The sequence below is a fragment of the Maniola hyperantus genome, chromosome 9 (assembly GCF_902806685.2).
Source record: "Maniola hyperantus chromosome 9, iAphHyp1.2, whole genome shotgun sequence".
Classification (NCBI taxonomy): Eukaryota; Metazoa; Arthropoda; class Insecta; order Lepidoptera; family Nymphalidae; genus Maniola; species Maniola hyperantus.
In genome coordinates this window covers 1,128,797-1,153,928 of record NC_048544.1, presented here as the reverse complement: position 1 = coordinate 1,153,928, position 25,132 = coordinate 1,128,797, and the positions used below count along the sequence as shown (strand labels likewise).

Below are 25,132 nucleotides of genomic sequence, written 5' to 3'. Positions count from 1 at the left end.
GGTTCACCTTTAAAATAAGGACTAAAATCGTACTTTTGACATGAGATTTGACACAAAAAGTTAAAATGGCGCGTGAGGAGTTAAATTGTATGCGTTATATAGTCAAACAGCACTCATGGAGTGTAGAGCTAAGGAGCACGATATCCATGTATAAAGTTTTAAAAAACAGAGAAATAAACTACGTAAGTACGTAATAACTACGTAGAGCATAGAGCATTGAGCCTCAATAGCTCAACGGTTAAGGCGCGGACTGAAATCCGAAAGGTCGGCAGTTTAAACCCCACCCATTGCACTATTGTCGTACCTACTCCTAGCACAAGCTTTACGCTTAGTTGGAGGGGAAACAGGAATATCATTCATGATTAGCATGGCTAATATTCTTTAATAAAAAACTACTTCACTCCGTTAACAACTGCTGCAACTCCATTGAGAACTGCCAGACAGATGGTGTCTGTAGTATGAAGAGTTGCCCTGACCAGATTTCTCCATCATCGAACCTGGGCCTTCCCGTCACTCACTCACCATCGTGTCCACAATTAAGCAGATGCTCGCCCAGGTCGCAGCCGAAGACTCTCTCCCGCAGGATGCCCTGCTGCTTGAGGCTCCTGCGCGAGGGTCGGGAGAGGATGAAGCTGCGGAACAGCGAGATCAGCTTGCCGTGTTTGCGGAGAACTGGCTTTATTGGAGCCACGGCCACTGACCTGCAAATGGACGTGAATTTTAATAAAAACCGGCCAAGTGCGGGTCGCGTTTCGCTCTTTTAGGGGTCCGTACACAATACGGTATTTGACAACTAGTCAAATCAATTACTTTTATCAAACGTCAAAACGCACATATGCGATATTCTATGAAATACTGGAATGTGACATCACATCATAATGACGTACTTTTTTAGTTTTATCGATAACTAGAGGATGCCCGCGACTTCGTCCGCGTGGATTTAGGTTTTTAAAATCCTGTGGGAACTCATCAATTTTCCGGGATAAAAAGTAGCCTATGTCCTTCCCAGGGATATAAGCTAACTCTGTACCAAATTTCATCAAAATCGGTTGAACGGTTGGGCCGTGAAAAGCTAGCAGACAGACACACTTCGCATTTATAGTATTAGTATGGATTTAAAATGGTTATTACACATAAAACTACAGTGCGACAAGGCTCTTATGACGCGTGGCAAAAATCGGAACTAACGTTGCCGTCGAGTGTCGCCTTTGTTCTTGCGTCCCCTGTCAATGTCATTCAAGTGCCAAAAGAGCCTTGTCGCACTGTAACAAAGGACGTGGATTTTACTTATTTTGTTTTGGAAGACCCTCTATTTAATAATCACTGAGAAATAATTTATTTTTGATGTAGTCAAATACCCAATTATGTACACAAAAATACAAGTACAAAAACGCACAACTTCCCCCACCCAATGACTGGTTCATTGGGTGGGGGAAGTTGTCTGAAGAAACAGCAAGAAACTCGGCGGTTTCTCTTACCCAACAATCGGCGGCGGCTGCGTCATATGCCGCGGCACCTTGTCGCCGATGACCGCGACGCAGTGGTGCGGGAAGAAGCCCACTCGGAAGCCCCGCTTGCCGCGCCACCATATGGACTCTTGAGGACCTGCCGAAAATGAAAACACTATTGGCATTTTATTATTTGTTGTTTCCAAAAAAAAAAAAAAAAGATTCAAAATAAAAGCTAGAAACTCACGAAGAGGTCTTGGATAAAGCGAACTTACGAGGCCGAGTGGATGTGAAGGGGGAAGTGGCGAGCGAAGTGAGCCGGCTATCCTTAGTGAAATGAAGCTAATGAAGGGACAATGGAGCCGATCTTCTGGCGTAGCTGTCAGTCGGTCAGTCTACACTCTACAGACTAGTTAGATAAATACGACTAATTGACATACTATATACAAAATAATATATTTTTGAAATCTGCACCAATAAGACCTTTCATGCCACGCAACTATAGACCAGTGGCCCTACCGCGGTTGTTTGACAGCTACAATGTCACGATCGCAATCATCTCTGATTGGTTAATGCTCGCTCACTATTGGCCACAATGCATTGTTGCAACAAGAATCGCACAAATTCAGCCAATCAGAACAATTGAGATTGTAATAATTATTGATGCAAGTTTTAGACAATCGCCCTGCTGTGTAATTCCATTTTTTGTTGGCATATATTCGTTAATCATAATAAAAGTATAGTACGCGACAGGTCGAGATGGCAATGGGGTGGGGACGCCCCCCACGTCAACCGCACTATCCCACACCGGGTTAGTGTTCTTCACCCCTCGCCTCATACTACCTCGACATGTCGCGTACTATATTCATACGTTTAGAAAATGTGGCTAATTCCTTTGTACACAATCTCTAAACTAAACTAAAATATCACGTCTAAATCTATTGCTATCCCTTTCATAATGTTTCTTGCGGAAAAGGAAAGCACTAGATTTAGACCTGTTAATTTAGTTTAGTTTAGAGATTGTGTACTAGAGAATCGGCCCCATTGGCACCGATTCTAAGCACAACCTAATTTTAGAATATTCGCACCCTCTTCTTACTATTGTAATATGAAAAGGACAGAAGCAGTTTGACATTTCTAAATTTAATTTTTAGATGGTAAAACCCGTGATTTTAGCACGCACTCGCGAACCTACTGTTTAAATTTGTATTGCGCACTAAAACTTAGAGTCTTTAAATGTGAAAGTCATGTTCCGTTCCTTTTTTAGCATTAGTAAAAAGAAAAGGATGCAGATACCCTAAATTTAGTTTAAAGAGAGACTAGAGAATCGGGGCCACTGACGAGTAAATTAAAATGTATAATAATTTAGATGTCCTACCTGGCATGTCAATGATCGAAATCATATCGCCAACTTCAAAACTTATTTCATCTCGAGCCTGCGAACAAGAAATCATAAGTTAGGATTCTTTTACTTATTCTTTTTAATTTGATGTAAAGTTTAGTGCTTGACTCCTAGATTGATACTGACAAGAATATCTCTATTAAAAAAAACCCAGTCAGCTGCGAGGCGGATTCGCACACGAAGGATTCCGTACCATCGTACAAGAATATTTTTTTGTGATGTAACCACAAACTCACGGTTTTTGGGTTTATTTTTTATTTTATAAATTAGCGCTTGGCTGCAATCAGACCTGGTGGCAAGTGATGATGCAGCCTAAGATGGAGCGCGCTTGCCTAGAAGATGCCTATTCACTGTTGATTTCCCTTTTATGGTGTTATAAAACATTGCTAAATGTATCTTAATAACTATAATACTGTTTACCTGTGAAACATATTTTCTGACGGAATAAGCGGCGGCGACGGCCGGAGTGTTGATAGAACTCGAGTCTTCATTCGACACCAACAATTTATGACCTGAGACAAAATTATAACACCTAATTAGGGCACTTTTTTGTAAAATAGTTCAATTTTAGATTCATGTGCAACATTTACACCGTTGAGGATGTGTGTTTTGTGATTTGTGTTTTAGACACCAGTGTTGGAGAGAGACGCGCGTAGTGTGTTTTAGAGGGTTTGTAAAATGTGTTTTGTGTTTTTGTTACCAGTGTTGGAGAGAGACGTGCATAGTGTGTTTAAGAGGGTTTATTGACACTAGTGTTGAAGTAAAATGTGTGTTTTATGTTTTAGACACCAGTGTTGGAGAAAGACGTGCATAGTGTGTTTTAGAGGGTTTGTTGACACTGTTGTTGAAGTAAATTAATGTGTTTTTTTTTAGACACCAGTGTTGGAGAAAGACGTGCATAGTGTGTTTTAGAGGGTTTATTGACAGTAGTGTTGAAGTAAAATGTGTTTTGTGTGTTTATACACCAGTGTTGGAGAGAGACGTGCATAGTGTGTTTTAGAGGGTTTGTTGACACTGGTGTTGCATTGAAATGTGTGTATTGTGTTTTAGTGTTGGAGAGAGATATGCTTCGTGTGTTTTTGATTCAGCGGATTTATTGACACCGGTGTTGGAGTGATCAATTAATAGTGTGTTTTAGTGGGTTTGATGATATCAGAGCATGCTCACCAGTGTAAGTATTAAAGTGAAACATCCAGAGTATTTAAGTTGGTTTTAGGTCACCAAATCTTCTAAAACACACTTTACATATAGTCCGCGACAGGTTGAGATGGCAATCTGGGTATCGGGGGGGGGGGGGGGGGTTAGGGGGGGTTAGGGGGGGGGACGCCCTGCACACCCGCAACGGGTTAGCGCAGAGGCTGTGCGGGTGTGCAGGGCGTTCCCTCCCCGATTGCCATCAAGACCTGTCGCGTACTATACATATCCCTCAAAAACTGGAGGATGCCCCATTGATGAACGAAACTTGTATTTCCTTTGCAGACAGACCTTTGTTGTCCATCTGCAGCCAGTTGAGCGCGGGTCCACAGTTGATGGAGTCATCTGCTATGATGGACAGGTGATGCACGTAGTCTGCGATCAGCTGTCTGTACTCCGCTTCATCCTGCATCAGCTCTGCTGTCATGCACTCTTTGAGGTTCGGAAGACCAGACACTTTCCGGTCGTATATACACCTGGAAGCAAGTATTTGAATCATTTAACCATATTCGATGTCAATACCAGGTTTGCACCTCTAACTTTTTGGAGTTATGTGCGTTTTAACTTTTGAGTAATTTATCCTCTGTAGAGTTCACGTGTGACCTCACCTTTACACACTAACACAAACTGTCTCACCTGTGCAACATTTCATCCAGCTGTAAGAAGTTGTCCTTATTCCTAGTGAGCGTCCACTCCCGGACGTCGCTCGCTTCTGTCCAGCTCGCGCTTAACGCTCGAGACTCGGTCGACTCCTCTGTAGAGTTCACGTGTGACCTCACCTTTACACACTAACACAAACTGTCTCACCTGTGCAACATTTCATCCAGCTGTAAGAAGTTGTCCTTATTCCTAGTGAGCGTCCACTCCCGGACGTCGCTCGCTTCTGTCCAGCTCGCGCTTAACGCTCGAGACTCGGTCGACTCCTCTGTAGAGTTCACGTGTGACCTCACCTTTACACACTAACACAAACTGTCTCACCTGTGCAACATTTCATCCAGCTGTAAGAAGTTGTCCTTATTCCTAGTGAGCGTCCACTCCCGGACGTCGCTCGCTTCTGTCCAGCTCGCGCTTAACGCTCGAGACTCGGTCGACTCCTCTGTAGAGTTCACGTGTGACCTCACCTTTACACACTAACACAAACTGTCTCACCTGTGCAACATTTCATCCAGCTGTAAGAAGTTGTCCTTATTCCTAGTGAGCGTCCACTCCCGGACGTCGCTCGCTTCTGTCCAGCTCGCGCTTAACGCTCGAGACTCGGTCGACTCCTCTGTAGAGTTCACGTGTGACCTCACCTTTACACACTAACACAAACTGTCTCACCTGTGCAACATTTCATCCAGCTGTAAGAAGTTGTCCTTATTCCTAGTGAGCGTCCACTCCCGGACGTCGCTCGCTTCTGTCCAGCTCGCGCTTAACGCTCGAGACTCGGTCGACTCCTCTGTAGAGTTCACGTGTGACCTCACCTTTAGGCATACCCATCCTGTAAAAGCAGTCATATATTTTAACATGTACGTCACCCATTTTACTAAAGAAACTCAGTTAGCGTGATTGAGGTTCGTGTAGCGACATCTAGTTTGTTTGTTGTAAGTTTCTTCCCCGCTTCGTGCGATTTCTGCAGATCCTTTGTGTTCGGTCCATATAGAACTAGTCGGTCTTCAAAGATTGATGGATGGATGAAGAGGGCGCAAGAGAGGAGGAAGACGAGAAAGGAGGTGAGGAGGAAGAAGTGACGACGAGCGCGGGGGATGGGAGCCAGAACGGGAGCGAAAACAGTGAGGAATAAAAAGAGAGGAAGTGATACCACAATCGGCGAAGGGAATCTCCTGTAACCGTGACGTCTGCCCCAAAAAGGGGCGAGTGACATATAGGGCGTCAAGAAAGCGCCCCAAAAAACACTCCAAACAGCAAGTACCGAACGGGCGTCCTACCGCGCTCGGCCCATATAACCACGAAGTTGGTGGGGCCAAGGGAGTGGGTCAGACTCCTTAGATGATCTTGTAAACGTCTCGGGTCATCATCATCATTATCATCAACCAATAGACGTCCACTGCTAGACATAGGTCTCTTGTAGGGACTTCCACACGCCACGGTCTTGCGCCGCCTGAATCCAGCGGCTCCCTGCGACTCGTCTGATGTCGTCCGTCCACCTAGTGGGGGGTCTTCCAACGCTGCGTCTTCCGGTGCGAGGTCGCCATTCCAGCACGTTGGGACCCCAACGTCTATCGGTTGTACAAACTATGTGCCCTGTCCATTGCCACTTCAGCTTCGCAACCCGTTGAGCTATGTCGGTTCATCATTATCATCAGGATCAACCCATCACCGGCTCACTACAGAGCACGGGTCTCCTCGCATAGTGGGAAGGGTTTTTTGGCCATAGTCTACCATGCTGGCCATGTGCGGATTGGTAGACTTCACACACCTTTGAGAACATTATGGAGAACTCTCAGGCATGCAGGTTTCCTCACGATGTTTTCCTTCACCGTTAAAGCAAGTGATATTTAATGATTAAAAACGACATTCCACGTCTCGGGTAACCAGTAGGATTTACCTTCGCAGGGCGAGTCTCCGCTGGTATCGCAAGGCACGAGTTCGACGGACAGACCGCCTAACGACACTCTCTCATAGTGAAAGTGTGCACACTCCTCCAGTTTCGGGAACCTGCACGCGGGCGGTGGGGGTGGCTGTAAGAAAAATAGTCATTTTATTGCCAGGGAATACTTTATCTTAGTTTAGAATAGTTAAATAATACTAACTTAGAGTATCTGCATCCTTTTCTTTTAACTAATGCTAAAAAAGGAACGGAACATGACTTTCACATTTAAAGACTCTAAATTTTAGTGCACAATACAAATTTAAACAGTAGGTTCGCGAGTGCGTGTTAAAATCGCGGGTTTTACCATCTAAAAATTAAATTTAAAACTGTCAAACTGTGTCTGTCCTTTTCATATTACATTAGTAAGAAGAGCATGCGAATACTCTAAAATTAGGTTGTGCTCAGAATTAGCCCCATTGTGGCTAATTCCGTTGTACACAATGTCTAAACTAAACTAAAATGGCACGTCTAAATCTATTGCTATCCCTTTCATAATGTTGCTTGCGGAAAAGGATAGCACTAGATTTAGACCTGTTAATTTAGTTTAGTTTATAGATTGTGTACAAGAGAATGGACCCCAATATACTACGATAAAATTATATCTTCGTCTTGAAATTTTAAAACGGAAGGTATAAGGTACCTATAGTTCGCGACAGGTCGAGATCGCAATCGGGGTATGAGGCGGAGTGAAAGAAAAGAAAGAAAGAAAGAAAGAAAGAAAGAAAAGACGTTTATTTATGCAATTGTGCCACACATTACAACTTAAAGCTAAGAGCTGGTTATTCCTGCGCTTCTTCCACCTGAGAACAAGCAAAAGAAGCGCAGAGAGCAGCAGAGAGACGCCCCGCACAACCGCACGTCACTCGCGTTCTCCCGCACCGCGTTCGCGCGGGGGCTGTGCGGGTGTGCGGAGCGTCCCCACCCCGATTGCAATCTCAAGCTGTCGTGTACTATAGTTATATAAAAGATTCGATTTCACTCATACAATTTTTGCCAACTAAGTAATCTATCGACAGATTACAGGTAGGATAGATAGTTTTATTATAAGCGGTAAGTCAGCTAAGAAAAATAGATTGTATAGTAGACATGTGTCCGCTATAGCTTAACTTAACTGAAAACCGCTGCCGTGCCTATAGCGTACCATAGCGTTATTGTCGTAGCTAGCAACGGTTTTCAGTTATCATCTATGACGAACCACCTGACAACGCAACACTGCCAACTGGCAACTGACAATGCATTGTTTGGTTTTTTGGTAACTAGAAACGCAATAATTATGCCTTCTCTTTCTTTCTTTCACTGAAAGCTGAGAAGGAGCGGTTATTGGCTACCGGCTTAGTAACTAAGAACTTGGTAAACCAAAGCCGACCTTATCTCTATTACGCTAAGGCTTAACTGTACAAGTACTTGTCCATTACACTTTGATCTATCATTCTAAATACAGTTAGCCTTAGAGTAATAGAGATAAGGTCCTCTTTGGTTTATCAATCTTCATGAAATGTTTTTGGTTAACTGGACTGTGGCAAACTATTCGTGCAGGCGTCCACTATAGTTTGACCTATGTCAATGATCAAATTAAACTTTACTGCTATGAACTTAAGGTTGTGATTACTTCACGATATTCATGAAAGTAAAATTGGTTTTATTTTAGTGAATATGCGCGCGCTAGCTATACAGACGGTATTGATACGGCAGCTAGCTTAGTTACTACTACGGAAACCGCTGCGCGTTGCGCATATTAGATTAGTTGAAACACAACTCTGATACCGATATTCGGCAACGGTTAACAATATCGGTATTGAAACTAAGTAACTGTTGATTAACCGTTGCCGTAAATAGCCAATAACGCCCATCTTTATTGTATAGTACGCGACAAGACAAGTTGGCAATCGTGGTATTAGGCGGGGGAACGCCCCGCACATCCGCACGTCAGCCACGCTATTCCGCACTGAGTTGGCGCGGGGGGTGTACGGGGCGTCCCCACCCCGATTGCCATCTTGACCTGTCGCGTACTGTAAATACCAGATAGTTGACTACTACCTTACCGAGTCAATGTCGATGTCGAACGTGGTGGACGCCGTTGGGGCGGACTGGCTCATGGCGGAGTCTTGCGACATCGGCGTGACGGACAGCGCGCTGAGCGACATTGACCCTGGAACCAGCAGAATACAATAGGCTACTTGACAATTTTTTTAAGTTGGTCTTAAATGGTTAATATTTGTCCTGTTATATCAAAAAAATTAACACTATATTTTTTTGCGCCCTAAAAACCGTAAAACTTTAATTTAAAAAAATATTTTTCTTAGACAGGTGAAAACACTGTCGGCCATGTTTGGCCGATAGATTATCTGTGCTCTGACGTCATGCATTATACCGCCGCCGTATAACCACAGGGTTATACTGTTGTTTACAAATGCATGACGTCAGAGCACAGATAATCTATCGGCCAAACATGGCCGACAGTGTTTTCACCTGTCTAAGAAAAATATTTTTTTAAATTAAAGTTTTACGGTTTTTAGGGCGCAAAAAAATATAGTGTTAATTTTTTTGATATAACAGGACAAATATTAACCATTTAAGACCAACTTAAAAAAATTGTCAAGTAGCCTATTGTTTATAGCACTGGGAGAACGTGGAAAGATTCAACCCATCCGCGGCCCACTAGTAAGAACAACGCGCTGGCGGGTCGATTTCTTAAAACCTGCATCAATCATTATTACAATCTCAATTGTTGTGATTGGCTGAATTTGTGCGATTCTTGTTGCAACAATGCATTGTAGCCAATAGTAAGCGAGAATCTGCGGCCCTACCGCGGTTGTTTGACAGCTACAATGTCACGATCGCAATCATCTCTGGTTGGTTAATGCTCGCTCACTATTGGCCATAATGCATTGTTGCAACAAGAATCGCACAAATTCAGCCAATCAGAACAATTGAGATTGTAATAATGATTGATGCAGGTTTTAGACAATCGCCCTACGGTTGTTTGACAGCTACAATGTCACGATCGCAATCATCTCTGATTGGTTAATGCTCGCTCACTATTGGCCACAATGCATTGTTGCAACAAGAATCGCACAAATTCAGCCAATCAGAACAAATTGAGATTGTAATAATGATTGATGCAGGTTTTAGACAATCGCCCTACTGAGGTGATTGCGATCGTGACATTGTAGCTGTCATTCTACCGCAATCGAGCAGCTAAGCTTTGGTCTTATAATATGTTGGAGCTTATAGGTTGACCAGGAGATCGTCAAAAACTACTCGGAGCTAACCTCACTAATAATTTTACAGCTGACTGAAGCCATTGTGACAAATATACTTATTTTCGATTAAGGAACCTTAGTTTTCAAGTGACCAGCAGCAAGTTATGTGTGAATAGTGGTACAGTACCTGGAGTGTCCCGCTTGCATTCTGTATCGTTTGACGTCCTCGTGGTTTGACTGCGGGAATCTGAACTGAACCGCACCGTTCTGAAACCGATAACAACTTAAATTAAACTTTGCGCAGGATTAACGCTCCTTAGTCAGGTGGTCAGATTATATTTACGAGCAAAAAGGGACGTGGCCGCAAATTTTTTGATTAAGCTTTGACCGTCACCACAGATGTTTCTTGAGTAATTCTAAGCATATCTAGTCCGGGAAACAAGAAGAATTAATATTCTTTTGGCAAGAGACAGAGCAGAATAAAGGTTTTTTTTTTTTTTCCTACCATAAAGCACCATTATAAAATGGCAGCTTTATTACTACTACCATCTAGCCTATGGGCTAATAAGTAATATTATTCTAGCTTAAACTTCTACGTATGATTAATTTTTAAATCTAATTTACAGTCCAATAACTGTCCTTAGTTTATTCTAACACGTACTTACAGTTCACCATGTTCTTGTGACCTAGAAAAATAAAGTAGCACGAGCACTATTACACAAACGCTGCACTTAAGTACTTTTTAACACTAATTCGAACGGCTTGGTTCTTTTGAGCCTCCTTTTGATATCCATGTTATCTAGAAGCTTCACAGCCTCCAAATTAACATGATGGCGAAGTCGATGTTGGTGAGCTTCTGCGTACTTTTGGATGATTTTGTTTACGAACTCTATCTTAAGGTCCCTGTGGAGATCGTGATTTCTTACATACCAGGGTGCATTTGTTATTTCCCTGAGTACTTTGTTCTGGAATCTCTGTATTTCTTGAACATTGGTCGGTTTAGTACACCCCCAGAGTTGTATACCATACGTCCATACAGGCATCAGAACTTGCTTGTATAGCATAAGTTTATTATGTAATGAGAGCGTGGAATGCCTTCCAAGCAGCCAATACATTTTTTTGTAGCGTAATTAGAATAAAGGTGGAAAAATCTCTACAACTACCCATTGTCACTGTGGCAGACACCCCCACATCCACCGCGGTAACCCGGAGCGGAATAGCGCGGGTGATGTGCGGGTGTATGGAGCGTCCCCCTGCCTCATACCCCGATTGCCATCTCGACCTGTACGTACCTGTGGAAGGTGGTTCTGGTGCAATGCGAGTCCTTGTCCGGCTCGGCGAAGGCGCGCGCCGCCAGCGACTGGCAGGACATCACCGAGCCGTGCGGGGAACCCTGCAATAGACACAACATATCTCATCAATGATGGAAGAGTATTTATATCTTTTTCATATCAGACAAGAAAAGGAAGACACGGCTAATTTAATTGATAACTGTCAAACCTCATTACTTTAGGTGCAGTCGTGAGCTTATTGTGTGTGCACTAAAATTTGGTCTTTAAATTGGAAGTTTATTTTCCTTCCTTTTTTAGCAATACATATTAAAAAGAAAAAGATGCAGATACTATGAATTTAGTTTAGAGAAAAACATCAGAATTGACGCTAGTGGTGCTGATTCTGACGACAACTAAATTTAAGAGTATTCGCATCCTTTTCTTACTAATTAAGTAATACGAAAAGGACGGCCACATTTTGACAGGTTAAAATTTAATTTAAAACTATCAAACTTCATGACTTTAGCTACCAGTCGCGAGCCTATCGTTTAAATTCATAGCGTGTACTAAGTCTTTAAATGTAAAGTTCATGTTGTCCTTTTTTAGCAATATTGAAAAGAAAAAGATGGCAGATACTCTAAATTTAGTTTAGAGAAAGAACAGAATCGACGCCAATATCAGCAAATTGGAAGTTATTTAACCTATTTGTTGATTTGATTGTGTATAGTCTCTACATAGTATAAAATAGAGTCGCTTCCCGCGTCTGTATGTATGTATGAACGCGTAGATCTTTTAAACTACGCAACGGATTTTAATGCGGTTTTTATATAGTGTATTAATAGTGATTCAAGAGGAAGGTTTATAGCTATAGTTTAATTCGCAAAAAATTAGAGATCCCTAGAGAAATTGAAATAATGTGAATTAGGTCGGAAAAAAATCCTCTCATTTGAGAGTTTCCGAGGCAGTGACACCACATTAGTATTTACATTGCACCCATGCGAAGCCGGGGCGGGTCGCTAGTTTAGTTATATATACCTATCTTGTCAAGTTGTCATGTACACTTGTCGTAGAGATAAGGCCCTAAGACGCGTGCCACACCGTCGCCGGGCCCGAACCAATGAATCACGGACACTTGACACTTATCTGAGCATGCCTGGTTATCGGCTTGTTTACGAGCTAACGATGCATTTCACACTTATCTCTCAGGTTTTTATTTATTTATTCAGATACAGATTTGAGATGTGGATCTACAGGAGAATGCTCAAGATAACCTGGAACAGCTTTACAAAGAACAATCATCATGATCAACCCATCACCGGCTCACTACAGAACACGGGTTTCCTCTCAGAGTGAGAAGGGTTTTGCCCATAGTCTACCACGCTGGGGCGGGCTGGCCATGTGCGGATTGGTAGACTTCACACACCTTTGAGAACATTATGGTGAACTCTCAGGCATGCAGGTTTCTTCACGATATTTTCCTTCACCGTTAAAGCAAGTGATATTTAATTAATTAAAACGCACATAACTCCGAAAAGTTAGAGGTGCGTGCGCGGGATCGAACCCCCGACCTCCGATTAGAAGACGGACGTCCTAACGACTAGGCTATCACAGCTTACTTCAAAGAACAATAAGGTACCGGAAATGGTCCACAGAGACAGAGAACTCATGTTCACTATCATACGAAGGAAGCTCGCTTTGTTTGGACATTTACAAAGAAGAGCCCAATTCTCATTTCCAAGATTAGTTTTGGAAGGATAAATTGAAGGCAAAAGGGCTCCAGGTCGCCAAATACGCAAATGGTTGGACGATATAAGGGGGTGGACAGGGCTTAGTTAAGGGTTCCGTACCCGAAAGGTGCCAACGGGACCCTATCGCCTATCACTAAGCCTCCGCTGTTCGTCCGTCTGTTTATTTATCAACAGACTGTATCTCGTGAACCGTAATAGGTAGAGAGTTGAATTTTTCACAGAATGTGTATTTCTATTGTTAATAACAACAAATAATAGCAAATTTAAAATGGCCACCATAAAAATTTATTAATATTAAAAAAGTGTTATTTATTGTACATTACTTAACTGAGTGAATAGGCATTTTCTAAGTAAACGCGTTCCATTTAGGCCACATCATCACTTTCCATCAGGTGTGATTATAGTCAAGCCTATAATGAATAAAAAAATTGGCCCTACTCTGGAATCGATCCCAGGACCTCGTATTCGCATTTCGAACATATTAACCACTAAAAGTAAACGCAGGTACATACTGGATGACACAATGTTCTTAATACGCATATCGCATGGCTACAATTAACTGATCAATTAATATGAAGCGCTTGCTAGATTAGCCTCAGAAGTATAGAGACAATAGAGTCAGGAATCACCTACTGAGAGCCTAAACCTTAGTTCGTTATCAAAAAGCTAGGGCGTGGTTGAAGGTAGAAAACAAAATAAAAGATTGTATAAGGAAATAAACTGTTTTATTCAGGGAAAAGTCCCTCCAAATCAAAGTTTATCTTTACCATTAATTATTGCTTTATCATTATATAATTTATTATTTCCTTTAAGAAAAATCTACCGCCAGTTCGAAAAAGCATATCTACCGAGAGAAAGAACTGGCAAGAAAAAACTCGGCGGTGTCTATTCACAATTATTGAAAAATAGATACAACTATGGTAGGTATTACCATAACATATCCAACCCACATAGGGTATAAGCATAAACTATTACAAAGGAATACCAGATGTATAACAAATTACACATTAACCAACACATAAAACAACATACATAGTATAACAATAGAAATATAAAATCAACAATATTCGTACCTGTAGGTATGTCACAGCTTCTTATTAAAAATAGGAAAATTAATCATCTCTACAGTCAAAGCAGAGCCATTTATAGGCTGGGATTAACTCCCACCCTCTGTATACAAATATAGTGATACCATGTAAATATTAAATTCAATAGAGTCAATAGAGTTTAAACTCTACTAAATATATATACTTTAAATACCACATTATACTCTATTTAAATCCACAATTACTTTATTTCTAAAATATAATAAAATCTTTATTATGTTTTGCCATGTAAGTACCATAGATTTGCCATTTATAATCTGTTAATTGTTCTGTCACGTCTGTAGTATTTCTTCTATCATTTTGACGTGCCTCTGTTTACAAATAAAATGTCTATGGTTTAGAATTAATTCTTAAGCAAAATCTAAAGAGTTTAGTAGCAATTTCAAGAAATAAATAGCAACTCTAACCATATATCTTATACGGCCAAACTGACAATTGCTTCGTTCTCGAAGCAACAAAATAAAAACAAACAATTCGTAAAGTAAATAAAGTTGTTAAACAACATCAAAACATTTATTTTCAAACAACATGTCTGTGGCTTCCAACAAAATTAAAAAAAACATTTTAAACATGTGTGTGACATACAAAATTACCACACAGTTTACTCTCAAAAATACAAGAAATATTTTTCTCGCCACAGCACATATGTTTCCAAACAAGATATCCTTTAACCCCATTGGTTTTAAACCAATATCAAAAAATATTTTTAACACCACTGGTATTAAACTACAAAATATCCTTCAACACCATTGGTTTTAAGGCAACATCGTAAACATCATAAAATTGTCCCTTAACACCATTGGTTTTGATCCATATATCACTATACATTTTTTCCTTTGATCGAACATTTGATCAAAGTTTTAAATAAATTCCAATAAATAGAGATGAATATTAAACAAAGAAAAATTGCAACTGAACAAAATGTAAATTATCAGACTTTAAAATAATATTTGTTTCATAAAAAGAAACCATCAAAATGAAAAAGTTACAAAAATAATAATATTTCAACATAAGTTAAATCTTGAGAACATTTTTAAAAATTTCAAGTTAATAATTTTGCAAGAATAATAAAATACCATCGACTTTTACTCCTAAAGTACCAAAGTCAAAAACAAAGGGTAGGTATATAAAAGTAATTATATGTAAGATATATCAAAACAAAACTAACTACTATGTTAGAAGAAGTAAAAATAATCAAAGAGTAAACTTATCTAATTATCGTTATTTACTTTCAAAAATATTTTCTATTCAATCTCTTTTTGTCTATCTGCAATCAGTCCTTGGACTATACAAAAACATTTGTTGCTTCCCACATCCAATGATGTGCCAACAACCTTCCTTTTTAAATAAATACCAAAACATTTTTCCACAATAAAATATAAAAATCCAAAAAGATCGTAAATAAAAACATAAAGGTAGGTATCAAAAACTAAAATGTCAAAAAATACCACAAAAATAATTTACATTAAAAAGATCGTCAAAGAAGTAATCAATATCAAAAATAGTTAAACACTTCAAACATCAAAAACGTCAAAAAATCAAAAGTATTATTCAAACAAAACAACAAAATACGGCATTAAAAAATATTAAACACAAGTGGGTAGTCAATAATCTCTAAATTCCAATATTCTAAATTTAAGTTTCAGGTTTAACCATAGTCCACCACGCTGGCCAAGTGTGGATTGGCAGCTCCATTACATCACATTACGTAACGGTGGGTATATATAAAAAAACAATGACATCAAACAATCAGTAGCTACTAGACTTAGCGGCATAGCAACAGGATAAGACATCAGCAGCCTAACCTATCCTTATATAAAAACTACAAAAATAAACTCCAACAAAATTTCTTAATTATTGTAGGTAGGTATCACAAATCTTTCATCTCTACGTTTCGCGAGTGAGAACTCCGATGCAAAGTCAATAGCAAATTTACAAAAATGGCCACGCTAATCGCGTTTCTGATCAATGAATCATCAATATTTAACGAATGATGCAATATGTATTTCTGTATTGTTCTTAATTTGAAACAAAATTACAACAAAAAAAAATTATTTTTTCTTTTTTTTTTTGGTTCTTTTTTTTCCTTCTTTTCTCTCTGTCATTATGTAACACATAAATAAATTATATACATCTATTCGGCCAACCTGAAAAGTACTTCGTTCTCGAAGTACTTACATAGGAAATGCCTCAAGAACATAACTAAAAAAAAAGTAAGATGACTCATCACTCGTAAAACAATATTCAATGATTCAATGTCAACATCACTATCATATAAATTACGAATATACGGCTAGACGTCAGACGTAAATTAAAATAGAACACAAATTAATCATCAGTAAATATTTACTGACAAACTTGCTTTAGTTTTTCACCGCTCGGTCAGTCTGACATTTAACCACATTTTATCGTATGATCATTTAATAAAAATTTCATACCAACTAACTACCTGCAAATTTTTAACATTAATTTACGTAATATCGATTTGTGTTACTAGCTGGGACATCATGCGATTAAACACCTTCAAACATTAATCTGAGTCATTGAAACAGAACATCTATACTGAACACAAAATTACCCGCAAAAATTTTATTTATTTAGTACCCACATCTTTATTTCTATAATACAATTAGTTTTAAAACAAATAAAATGACGACAGGTACTATGAAACTGTGTTACTACATTACACAGAGTATTAATAGGTCCATGATTACGCAATAAAACTTTCTAAGGCCTACCTGCCTGAAAAATTGTCTTGCAAAAAAGTTTTAATTCACTTTCACTTTTTTTTTCATACCATATTTTCATATTAAGATTTCCAGATTTAGGGTATCCAATGTCCATTGTGGTACCTCTCGTGGACGTCAGTCATCACAACGCCTGTTGGAACATCTTTGATGGCTTTTCACAAAGCCATCCGAATTGGCCGGTATTTCTGAAACTTGTACAATTGCATTAGAAAAGGCACAATTCAGCCATATCGTATCCCACTTCTGATGCTAGATTAGCCTCAGAAGTATAGAGACAATAGAGTCAGGAATCACCTACTGAGAGCCTAAACCTTAGTTCGTTATCAAAAAGCTAGGGCGTGGTTGAAGGTAGAAAACAAAATAAAAGATTGTATAAGGAAATAAACTGTTTTATTCAGGGAAAAGTCCCTCCAAATCAAAGTTTATCTTTACCATTAATTATTGCTTTATCATTATATAATTTATTATTTCCTTTAAGAAAAATCTACCGCCAGTTCGAAAAAGCATATCTACCGAGAGAAAGAACTGGCAAGAAAAAACTCGGCGGTGTCTATTCACAATTATTGAAAAATAGATACAACTATGGTAGGTATTACCATAACATATCCAACCCACATAGGGTATAAGCATAAACTATTACAAAGGAATACCAGATGTATAACAAATTACACATTAACCAACACATAAAACAACATACATAGTATAACAATAGAAATATAAAATCAACAATATTCGTACCTGTAGGTATGTCACAGCTTCTTATTAAAAATAGGAAAATTAATCATCTCTACAGTCAAAGCAGAGCCATTTATAGGCTGGGATTAACTCCCACCCTCTGTATACAAATATAGTGATACCATGTAAATATTAAATTCAATAGAGTCAATAGAGTTTAAACTCTACTAAATATATATACTTTAAATACCACATTATACTCTATTTAAATCCACAATTACTTTATTTCTAAAATATAATAAAATCTTTATTATGTTTTGCCATGTAAGTACCATAGATTTGCCATTTATAATCTGTTAATTGTTCTGTCACGTCTGTAGTATTTCTTCTATCATTTTGACGTGCCTCTGTTTACAAATAAAATGTCTATGGTTTAGAATTAATTCTTAAGCAAAATCTAAAGAGTTTAGTAGCAATTTCAAGAAATAAATAGCAACTCTAACCATATATCTTATACGCTCGTCCACGGCCGCGCAAGGTGAGCGGCGTTTCTTCAATGGCTCGTTATAACAATCGTTTATTGTTTCATTTTTTAGGGTTCCGTACCTCAAAAGGAAAAACGGAACCCTTATAGGATCACTTTGTTGTCTGTCTGTCCGTCTGTCTGACAAAAAACCTACAGGGTACTTCCCGTTGACCTAGAATCATGAAATTTGGCAGGTAGGTAGATCTTATAGCTGACATTTGAGGAAAAATCTGAAAACCGTGAATTTAGGGTTAGATCATACAAAAAAAAACTGGTCATGAACTAATAATTAGTATTTTAAACTTTCGAAGTGAGTGACTATATCAAGTGGGGTATCATATGAAAGGTCTTTACCTGTACATTCTAAAACAGATTTTTATTTATTTTTATGCATCATAGTTTTTGAATTATCGTGCAAAATGTCGAAAATACGACTGTAGTACGGAACCCTCATTGCGCAAGCCTGACTCGCACTTGGCCGGTTTTTGAATTCCACTACAAGTTAGCCCTTGAGTGCAATCAAATGGAAGCGGACTAACTTTGAAGGGGTATGGCAGTTTTAATTAAACCCATACTGGTTTTTACACGACATCCTACTAGAACGCTAAATCGCTTGGCGGCTTTGCCAGTAGGGTGGTAAGTGGTAACCAGCCACGGCCGCCACAAGCCTCCCGTCAGATCAGACCGGACACAATTTTCAGTCAAAGGCTAACTTGTATCTGAATAAATAAATAAATAATTTTTGTCATAGAATAAAATAAGAAGGCACTGCCGCTGGTGCCGTTGTTTTCAGATTTCAGCCAAACAGAACAATTTGTAAAAGAGTGAAAAGATTCAGCGTAACGCAATTATGAGTCAATCGATGTATAAATAAATAAAATAAATAAAATAAAAATCTTTTTTATTCGAATAAACTTTTACAAGTACTTTCGAATAGTCGGATGCATCTACCACTGGTTCGGAATGCCTTTCCTACCGAGAAGAACCAGCAAGAAACTCGGCGGTTGCTCTTTTCAAATATTTGATATAGGTACAAGATTATGCCATGTATAAAATAGTATTTGCAGTCTTGTGCGTTGCTGGAACGAGCTGCAGGTCAAATCCACGCTCTTTTATCATTTAGATAATCTTCAATTGTGTAATATGCTTTTTTCAGGAGCATATTTTTAATAGATTTTTTAAACTTGTGCAAATAAAATTAGTAGGCTTAGTGATATCATTTAGGTACTAATTAAAGTGAGTAGGTATAATGTTATAAATATGGATTTTCCTTATTTATTTTCCACGGAATTCGCGAAGATGGCGCAAAATGATATTTACATACATATTATATCAGATAAAATGATGGTATGACTATTCGAAATAGAAATATATCTGAGTCGTGAGTAAAATAATACCTACTTGAGTCAGTCAAGCCAATTGTAGACCACGTGTGAGACCAAATATGGTAAGAAGTCAGAACACCAATGGCACAAGATAAACGACAGAAATTAATTAGTAACTAGATAGATCCTACTAAGAGATGGTTTGTTCATTAGCTTACAGACAGCCAGTTACAATAAATTGAAGATCCGTCCAATAGACAAGCTATGTCTGAGCCGAACTTTATAAAGATCGCGGTTCTACAAACCGTGTGATTTTTGGCATGAATACAGTAGTTTAAGACCTGGAGAGTGACCACATGCTACTTTTTGTCTAGGAAAATCAAAGAGTTCCCACGGGTTTTTGAAACCCAAATCTATGCGGACGAAGTTACGGGCATCAGATCAGCTAGTAAACTATAAGGCCCAAGCATTTGACCTTATAGGTAACCGCCTTTATGGCCCTTAAGTCGTAAAAAGGTGAAGCAAATCTAAAGCAGGTGAAGTGACTGGGACACTTAAATGCATTAATTTAAAGGAAAAGCTGAAAGATCAATCTGTCTGTCATTATCGCACAGCTCAAACTACTGAGACGGATCAGGCTGTTTGGCGTGCAGATTTCACATAGCTGTTTTGACGTAAATATCCGCAAGAAAGGATTTTTGAAAATTCAACCCCTAAAGGTGGTTACGCAGTCATCCGATCCGAATCCGTGAAAATACGGATATAAAAAATATCTACGACATATTATGTCATAAGCTACCATACAAAACAAAAAGGAACGTATTTTCACGGACTCGGATCGGATGAGTGCGTAACCGCCGTAGGTTTAAAATTTGTGTAGTTCACGCGGACGAAGTCGCAGTCATAATCTAGAACTAGAATTTATTTATAGTAATTCACTAGTATTTTAGTGTGGAATGCGAATTTCTATAAAACAATGCCATAAATGTAGCATAAAGCATATTTGCGTTAAATAATAATAAAGCATAACGCACATTTTGATGGCACTGTAAATTTTTACAACATCTCTGTCATGGGCCATAAAGTGTTGTTATGTCTTTTGTAGACGCAGGAATGGGCGTTTAACCCAGTTTAAAGTATTTACGCTATGCGCTGCGAGCCTCGTCATGGGGAAATGCAATATGTCTGTTTTCACCGTTTTTCTGTCTTCTTCCTGGTTATAAAAGGTGAAAGCGTTAAATATAATATATTAAATATAAAACGTAGGTGTATGTCGCCGCAAACGACTTGCCTACTTAACATTTTAAATCATTTGGAAAACGCATTTTTATTTATTTATTTTTATTTATTATATAATGAATCAGTACCCTTATTATAAATGCGAAAGTGTGTTTGTTTGTTGGTTTATTGGTTTGTTGGTTTGTCCTTCAATCACGTCGCAACGGTGCAACGGATTGACGTGATTTTTTGCATGGGTATAGATAAAGACCTGCAGAGTGACATAGGCTACTTTTTATCCCGGAAAATAAAAGAGTTCCCACGGGATTTTTGAAAAACCTAATTCCAAGTCGCGGGCATCAGCTAGTAAAGAATATTTTCTTCGGAAAAAAATAAGTACATAAGTAAAATAAATTAGTAAAGAGCTGGCAGCTACCTTGGTCAAAGAATTAGTTTGGCCATCCAAAGGGGTAATGCTGCCAGCATCTTGGGTACAATGCCTCGCTGCGGTGGTCTCGACGAGGTTTTAGATTTAATTTAATTTATTTTAGTTTTAATTTAATGTTTTTTTTTTTAGATTTAAGTTTATTAATAGTTTAATTACTTCTTTGATAAAAATAAATAAAATACGTATATCTAAATAAATTTAAATAAAAAACATATTATATAAGTTAACACGGAGTGATCAAGTAGCGCGCAGAAGTGGGAGCACACTACACAGCAGCTCACAGCTGTCACGCACGTGTACAAAAACCCGCCTTTTTGTGCGCAAGCGCGAAACTCAGTTCCGTGACGACTGACGATCCGGAATAGCTATCATCTATAATCTATGCGGGCAATGACCTTTGATAGTAACATGGATTCTATTTTAATTGATTAAAACGCACATCACTCCGAATTAGAGGTCGAAACAGCGCAGGTCAGCTTATCAGAGATCAAATAAGCTGACCTGCACGGTAAAATGATACGGACCCTTCCTGTGCGAGTCCAACTCGCACGTGACCGATTTTTTTTGCTTTAATGGTAAAGTAAACAGTGAGGAGAAACCTGCATGCCTGAGAGTACTCCATAATATTCTCAAAGGTATGTGAAGCCTAACCCGTCTTATTCTGAGAGGAGACCCATGTAAGCTGGCGACAAGTTGATCATGATGATGATATGTGTATAGACAGGTTCAAAAGCAAACTTAGTACATGATCATGATCAATCCATTGCCTGCTCACTACAGAGCACGGGTCTCCTCTCAGAGTGAGAAGGGTTTTGGCCATAGTCTACCACACTGGCCATGTGCGGATTGGTAGACTTCACACACCTTTGAGAACATTATGGAGAACTCTCAGGTGTGTAGGTTTCCTTACGATGTTTTCCTTCACCATTAAAGCAAGTGACATTTAATTACATAGAACGCACATAACTCCAAAAAGTTAGAGGTGCATGCCCGGGATCGAACCCCCGACCTCCAATTAGAAGGCGGACGTCCTAACCACTAGGCTATCACAGCTTTTTTTAAACTTAGTACAAGTAGTAGTTAATTACAAAAGTAAATCTAAAACTGTGAGTCAATCAAGTTGCGAAGCTGAAGTGGCAATGGGCAGGGCACATAGTTTGTACAACCGATAGACGTTGGGGTCCCAAGGTGCTGGAATGGCGACCTCGCACCGGAAGACGCAGCATTGGAAGACCCCCCACCAGGTGGACGGACATCATCAGACGAGTCGCAGGGAACCGCTGGATCCAGGCGGCGCAAGACAGTGGCGTGTGGAAGTCCCTACAAGAGACCTACGTCCAGCAGTGGACGTCTATTGGTTGCTGATGAATATGATGATGATGATGATGATGATGATGATGATGATGAGTTTATCAAGAGTGAGTTAGATTAATTACAAACACAACCAATCAAAACCAAATTAGTTTCTAAGTAAAGATAAACCACAAAAACAAAATTTCATACATGCACACTCGCTTCTTCAGCTTTTCACAAAGTATTTTGACCCATATCACATCGGTAGGGATATTTTAAAATGTCCACTAGCAGTATAACTGTGGAACCATTGTACTGCTCCTCGACCTTTCTCAAGACTTTCGACAACCTCCCTGGCGCAGTGGTAAGTCCTGTTAGGTGGGAGGCCCCGGGTTCAATTCCCGGTAGGGGTTTGGAACAGAGAGTGATAATATGGTGCCAGAAATAAAAAAAAGCTTTACTAGGCTATTATTTTAACTAACTGTTGTACGAGTGCATATATGATCCATACTTAATATTATAAATGCGAAAGTGTGTCTGTCTATCTGTCTGTCTGTCTGCTAGTTTTTCACGGCTCAACCGTTCAACCGATTTTAATGTTTGGTACAGAGTTAGCTTATATCCCGGGAAAGGACATAGGCTACTTTTCATCCCGGAAAATTGATGAGTTTCCACAGGATTTTTAAAAACCTTAATCCACGCGTACGAAGTCGCGGGCATCAGCTAGTAATACATAATGATGATTTATGAATTGTCTCACTAAGTACCAAATAAAAAAAAACCAGCCAAGTGCGAATCAGACTCACGCATCGTATTTTCTCGACATTTTGCATGTTAAATCAAAAACTATGATGCATAAAAATAAGTACGAATTTGTTTTAGAATGTACAGGTAAAGCCCTTTCATATTATGATATCCCACTTGGTATAGAAATCTTACTTTGAAAATTGAAAATACTAATTATTTTTTCATGAACAAATTTTATGATTCTAGGTTAACCGGATAGGTTTTCTTGACAGACACGATGGACAGATGGACAAACAGACAACAAAGTGATCCTGTAAGGGGTCCTTTTTGAGGTACGGGACCCTAAACGAGGTTTTTTTTTTAGCCATAGTAAAACTTTTAAATATTAGTGGCATGACCACGAACCTATGGACAGCGGCACTCATAATAATACCTATTTTAAGCAAATACCGACTTCAACTGCCTACGAAGGTCACTGGGGTACAACCTCTTGCTCTAATTTGTTAGTCAAAGTGGGATAGCAATAAGTAGGTATTTGCTCTAAGTAGGTGTAGGTGTAGGTAGGTGAGGAGCACCTGATCCACCTTTATTATACATTCATGCTCATAACTCATTAGTTAAATTATTAAAAAAGGAACATAACTAAAAACAACCAACATACAGACAACAAATAGAAGACAGCCACTAGCCGCTCACATTCTGTCCACAAAGGAGCCACCCGTCAGAGCACACGCCGAAGACCCTTCTCATGGCTGAAGATGGAGACGAAACATTCCTATTTTATCTGCCATTTAAACTGAATCCACACTACAACTTAAGTTATACCTTTGCCTTGAACACTCAATTAAAAAAATAAGAGCTACAAAATTATCTGTTCAGTCTTTTTAAAAATGGAATGTCACAACCATTCTCATATTTAGGTTTGATGGTACACTCTGCTCACTAAAAACGCACAAGTTCACTTTACATGTAAAATGGAACAAAAAATAAAATTAACACCGCATATTTTAGACGGCATCGATCAGAAAAGGTATCAATTTACATTAACATTTGGTTTTGGCACTGCTTTTAGGGCACTAGGTACCTACTCCGTACTGGCACGATCGTTTGTACTGACACAAATTCATGGATTGCGAAAGTCTTATTTCAGCATTGCTGCAACAGTTTTCACGCTCCACTGCTACGGCAAGGAAGAAGTAAAAGAAACCACTGCACCAATATTTCGACACAAGAACAATATTTACTGTGGCACTGGACTACCAAACAAAAATAGCAGGTTACTGCGTGAGTTAGGAATTTGGAATGAAATATTTCGTATTTCTGTTAAAGATTTCCGTGCTCGCGCGTCGTTCGCCCGAGTTTAAATTGGAAATAGCGAGTAAATTAATTCAGGAAAAAGCTTTTCGGGAGAAATTAACGTGAATCGTAACTCGGGGCCGTAATTCGATTTGACAGCCGCCCTGCCCCCTCCGTCCCGCGCCGTAATTGCACCCGTGCGCGGTCGATTATAGTGTTGCCAATGGAAATATTTTACCACCTTTTAGTGGAAAATAAGGTATGAGTTTTTTATCATACGTTTACCATGATAATTCATTCATTCATTTCACTTTTCCTAAGAACACTTCTATGTAATATTATAAGAAATACTAGGTGATGCTTGCGACTTCGTCCGCGTGGAAATAGCTTTCTAATAATCCGTGGGAACTCTTTGATTTTCTGGGATAAAAATATATCAAATATTGTATAAAATATTGCAAGTAGCCTATATCCTTCCCCGGGGAAGGATATAGGCTACTTGCAAGCTATATCTGCATCAAATTTCGTCAAAATCGGTGAAAAGGATGGGCCGTGAAAAGCTAGCAGATAGACAGACAGACACACTGTCGCATTTATACTGTTGTTATAATTAACTGTGCCCAAAAAGCTAAACTATGACAAAGACAAAAAATTTGTTTTTGTCTTTATCACTCTTCAGAGCTTTTTTATACACCTAGCTTGCTCTAACAAGATAGGTATTATTATTTTGATACCAAGTCTCCTTGATCTTAGTCTGAGGTCAAATCACAATCATCATAGTAAACTATTGGTCACAAACAAAATGCCAAAGTTGAAACTACGCAACAACAACAAAGGATGTGTGAATGAGTGTATTGGTATTTGGTGTACGGCAGAGACAAGACGGGAA

General features: G+C 39.0%; 1 protein-coding gene across 3 annotated transcripts in view; it reads right to left on the bottom strand.

Annotated features, from left to right (window-relative positions):
• CdGAPr (GTPase-activating protein CdGAPr) overlaps positions 1–24,406 on the bottom strand; it is a 53,698-nt gene extending 29,292 nt beyond the window's left edge. Inside the window, exons 1-11 of one of the 3 annotated variants that reach the window (XM_034972070.2) lie at positions 23,644–24,406; positions 11,133–11,233; positions 10,028–10,107; positions 8,680–8,786; positions 6,593–6,725; positions 5,365–5,524; positions 4,336–4,520; positions 3,271–3,362; positions 2,827–2,884; positions 1,479–1,605; positions 523–701 (exon numbers count right to left, since the gene is read on the bottom strand). In XM_034972070.2, coding sequence (XP_034827961.1) covers positions 523–701; positions 1,479–1,605; positions 2,827–2,884; positions 3,271–3,362; positions 4,336–4,520; positions 5,365–5,524; positions 6,593–6,725; positions 8,680–8,786; positions 10,028–10,107; positions 11,133–11,233; positions 23,644–23,697 — 1,276 coding nt within the window. In that variant the 5' untranslated portion in view covers positions 23,698–24,406. Of the gene's footprint in view, positions 1–522; positions 702–1,478; positions 1,624–2,826; positions 2,885–3,270; positions 3,363–4,335; positions 4,521–4,680; positions 5,337–5,364; positions 5,525–6,592; positions 6,726–8,679; positions 8,787–10,027; positions 10,108–11,132; positions 11,234–23,643 lie in introns of those variants that run through there. The other 2 variants (XM_069500822.1, XM_069500823.1) reach the window with 2 other exon arrangements.
• Between the last annotated feature and the right edge of the window lie 726 nt (positions 24,407–25,132).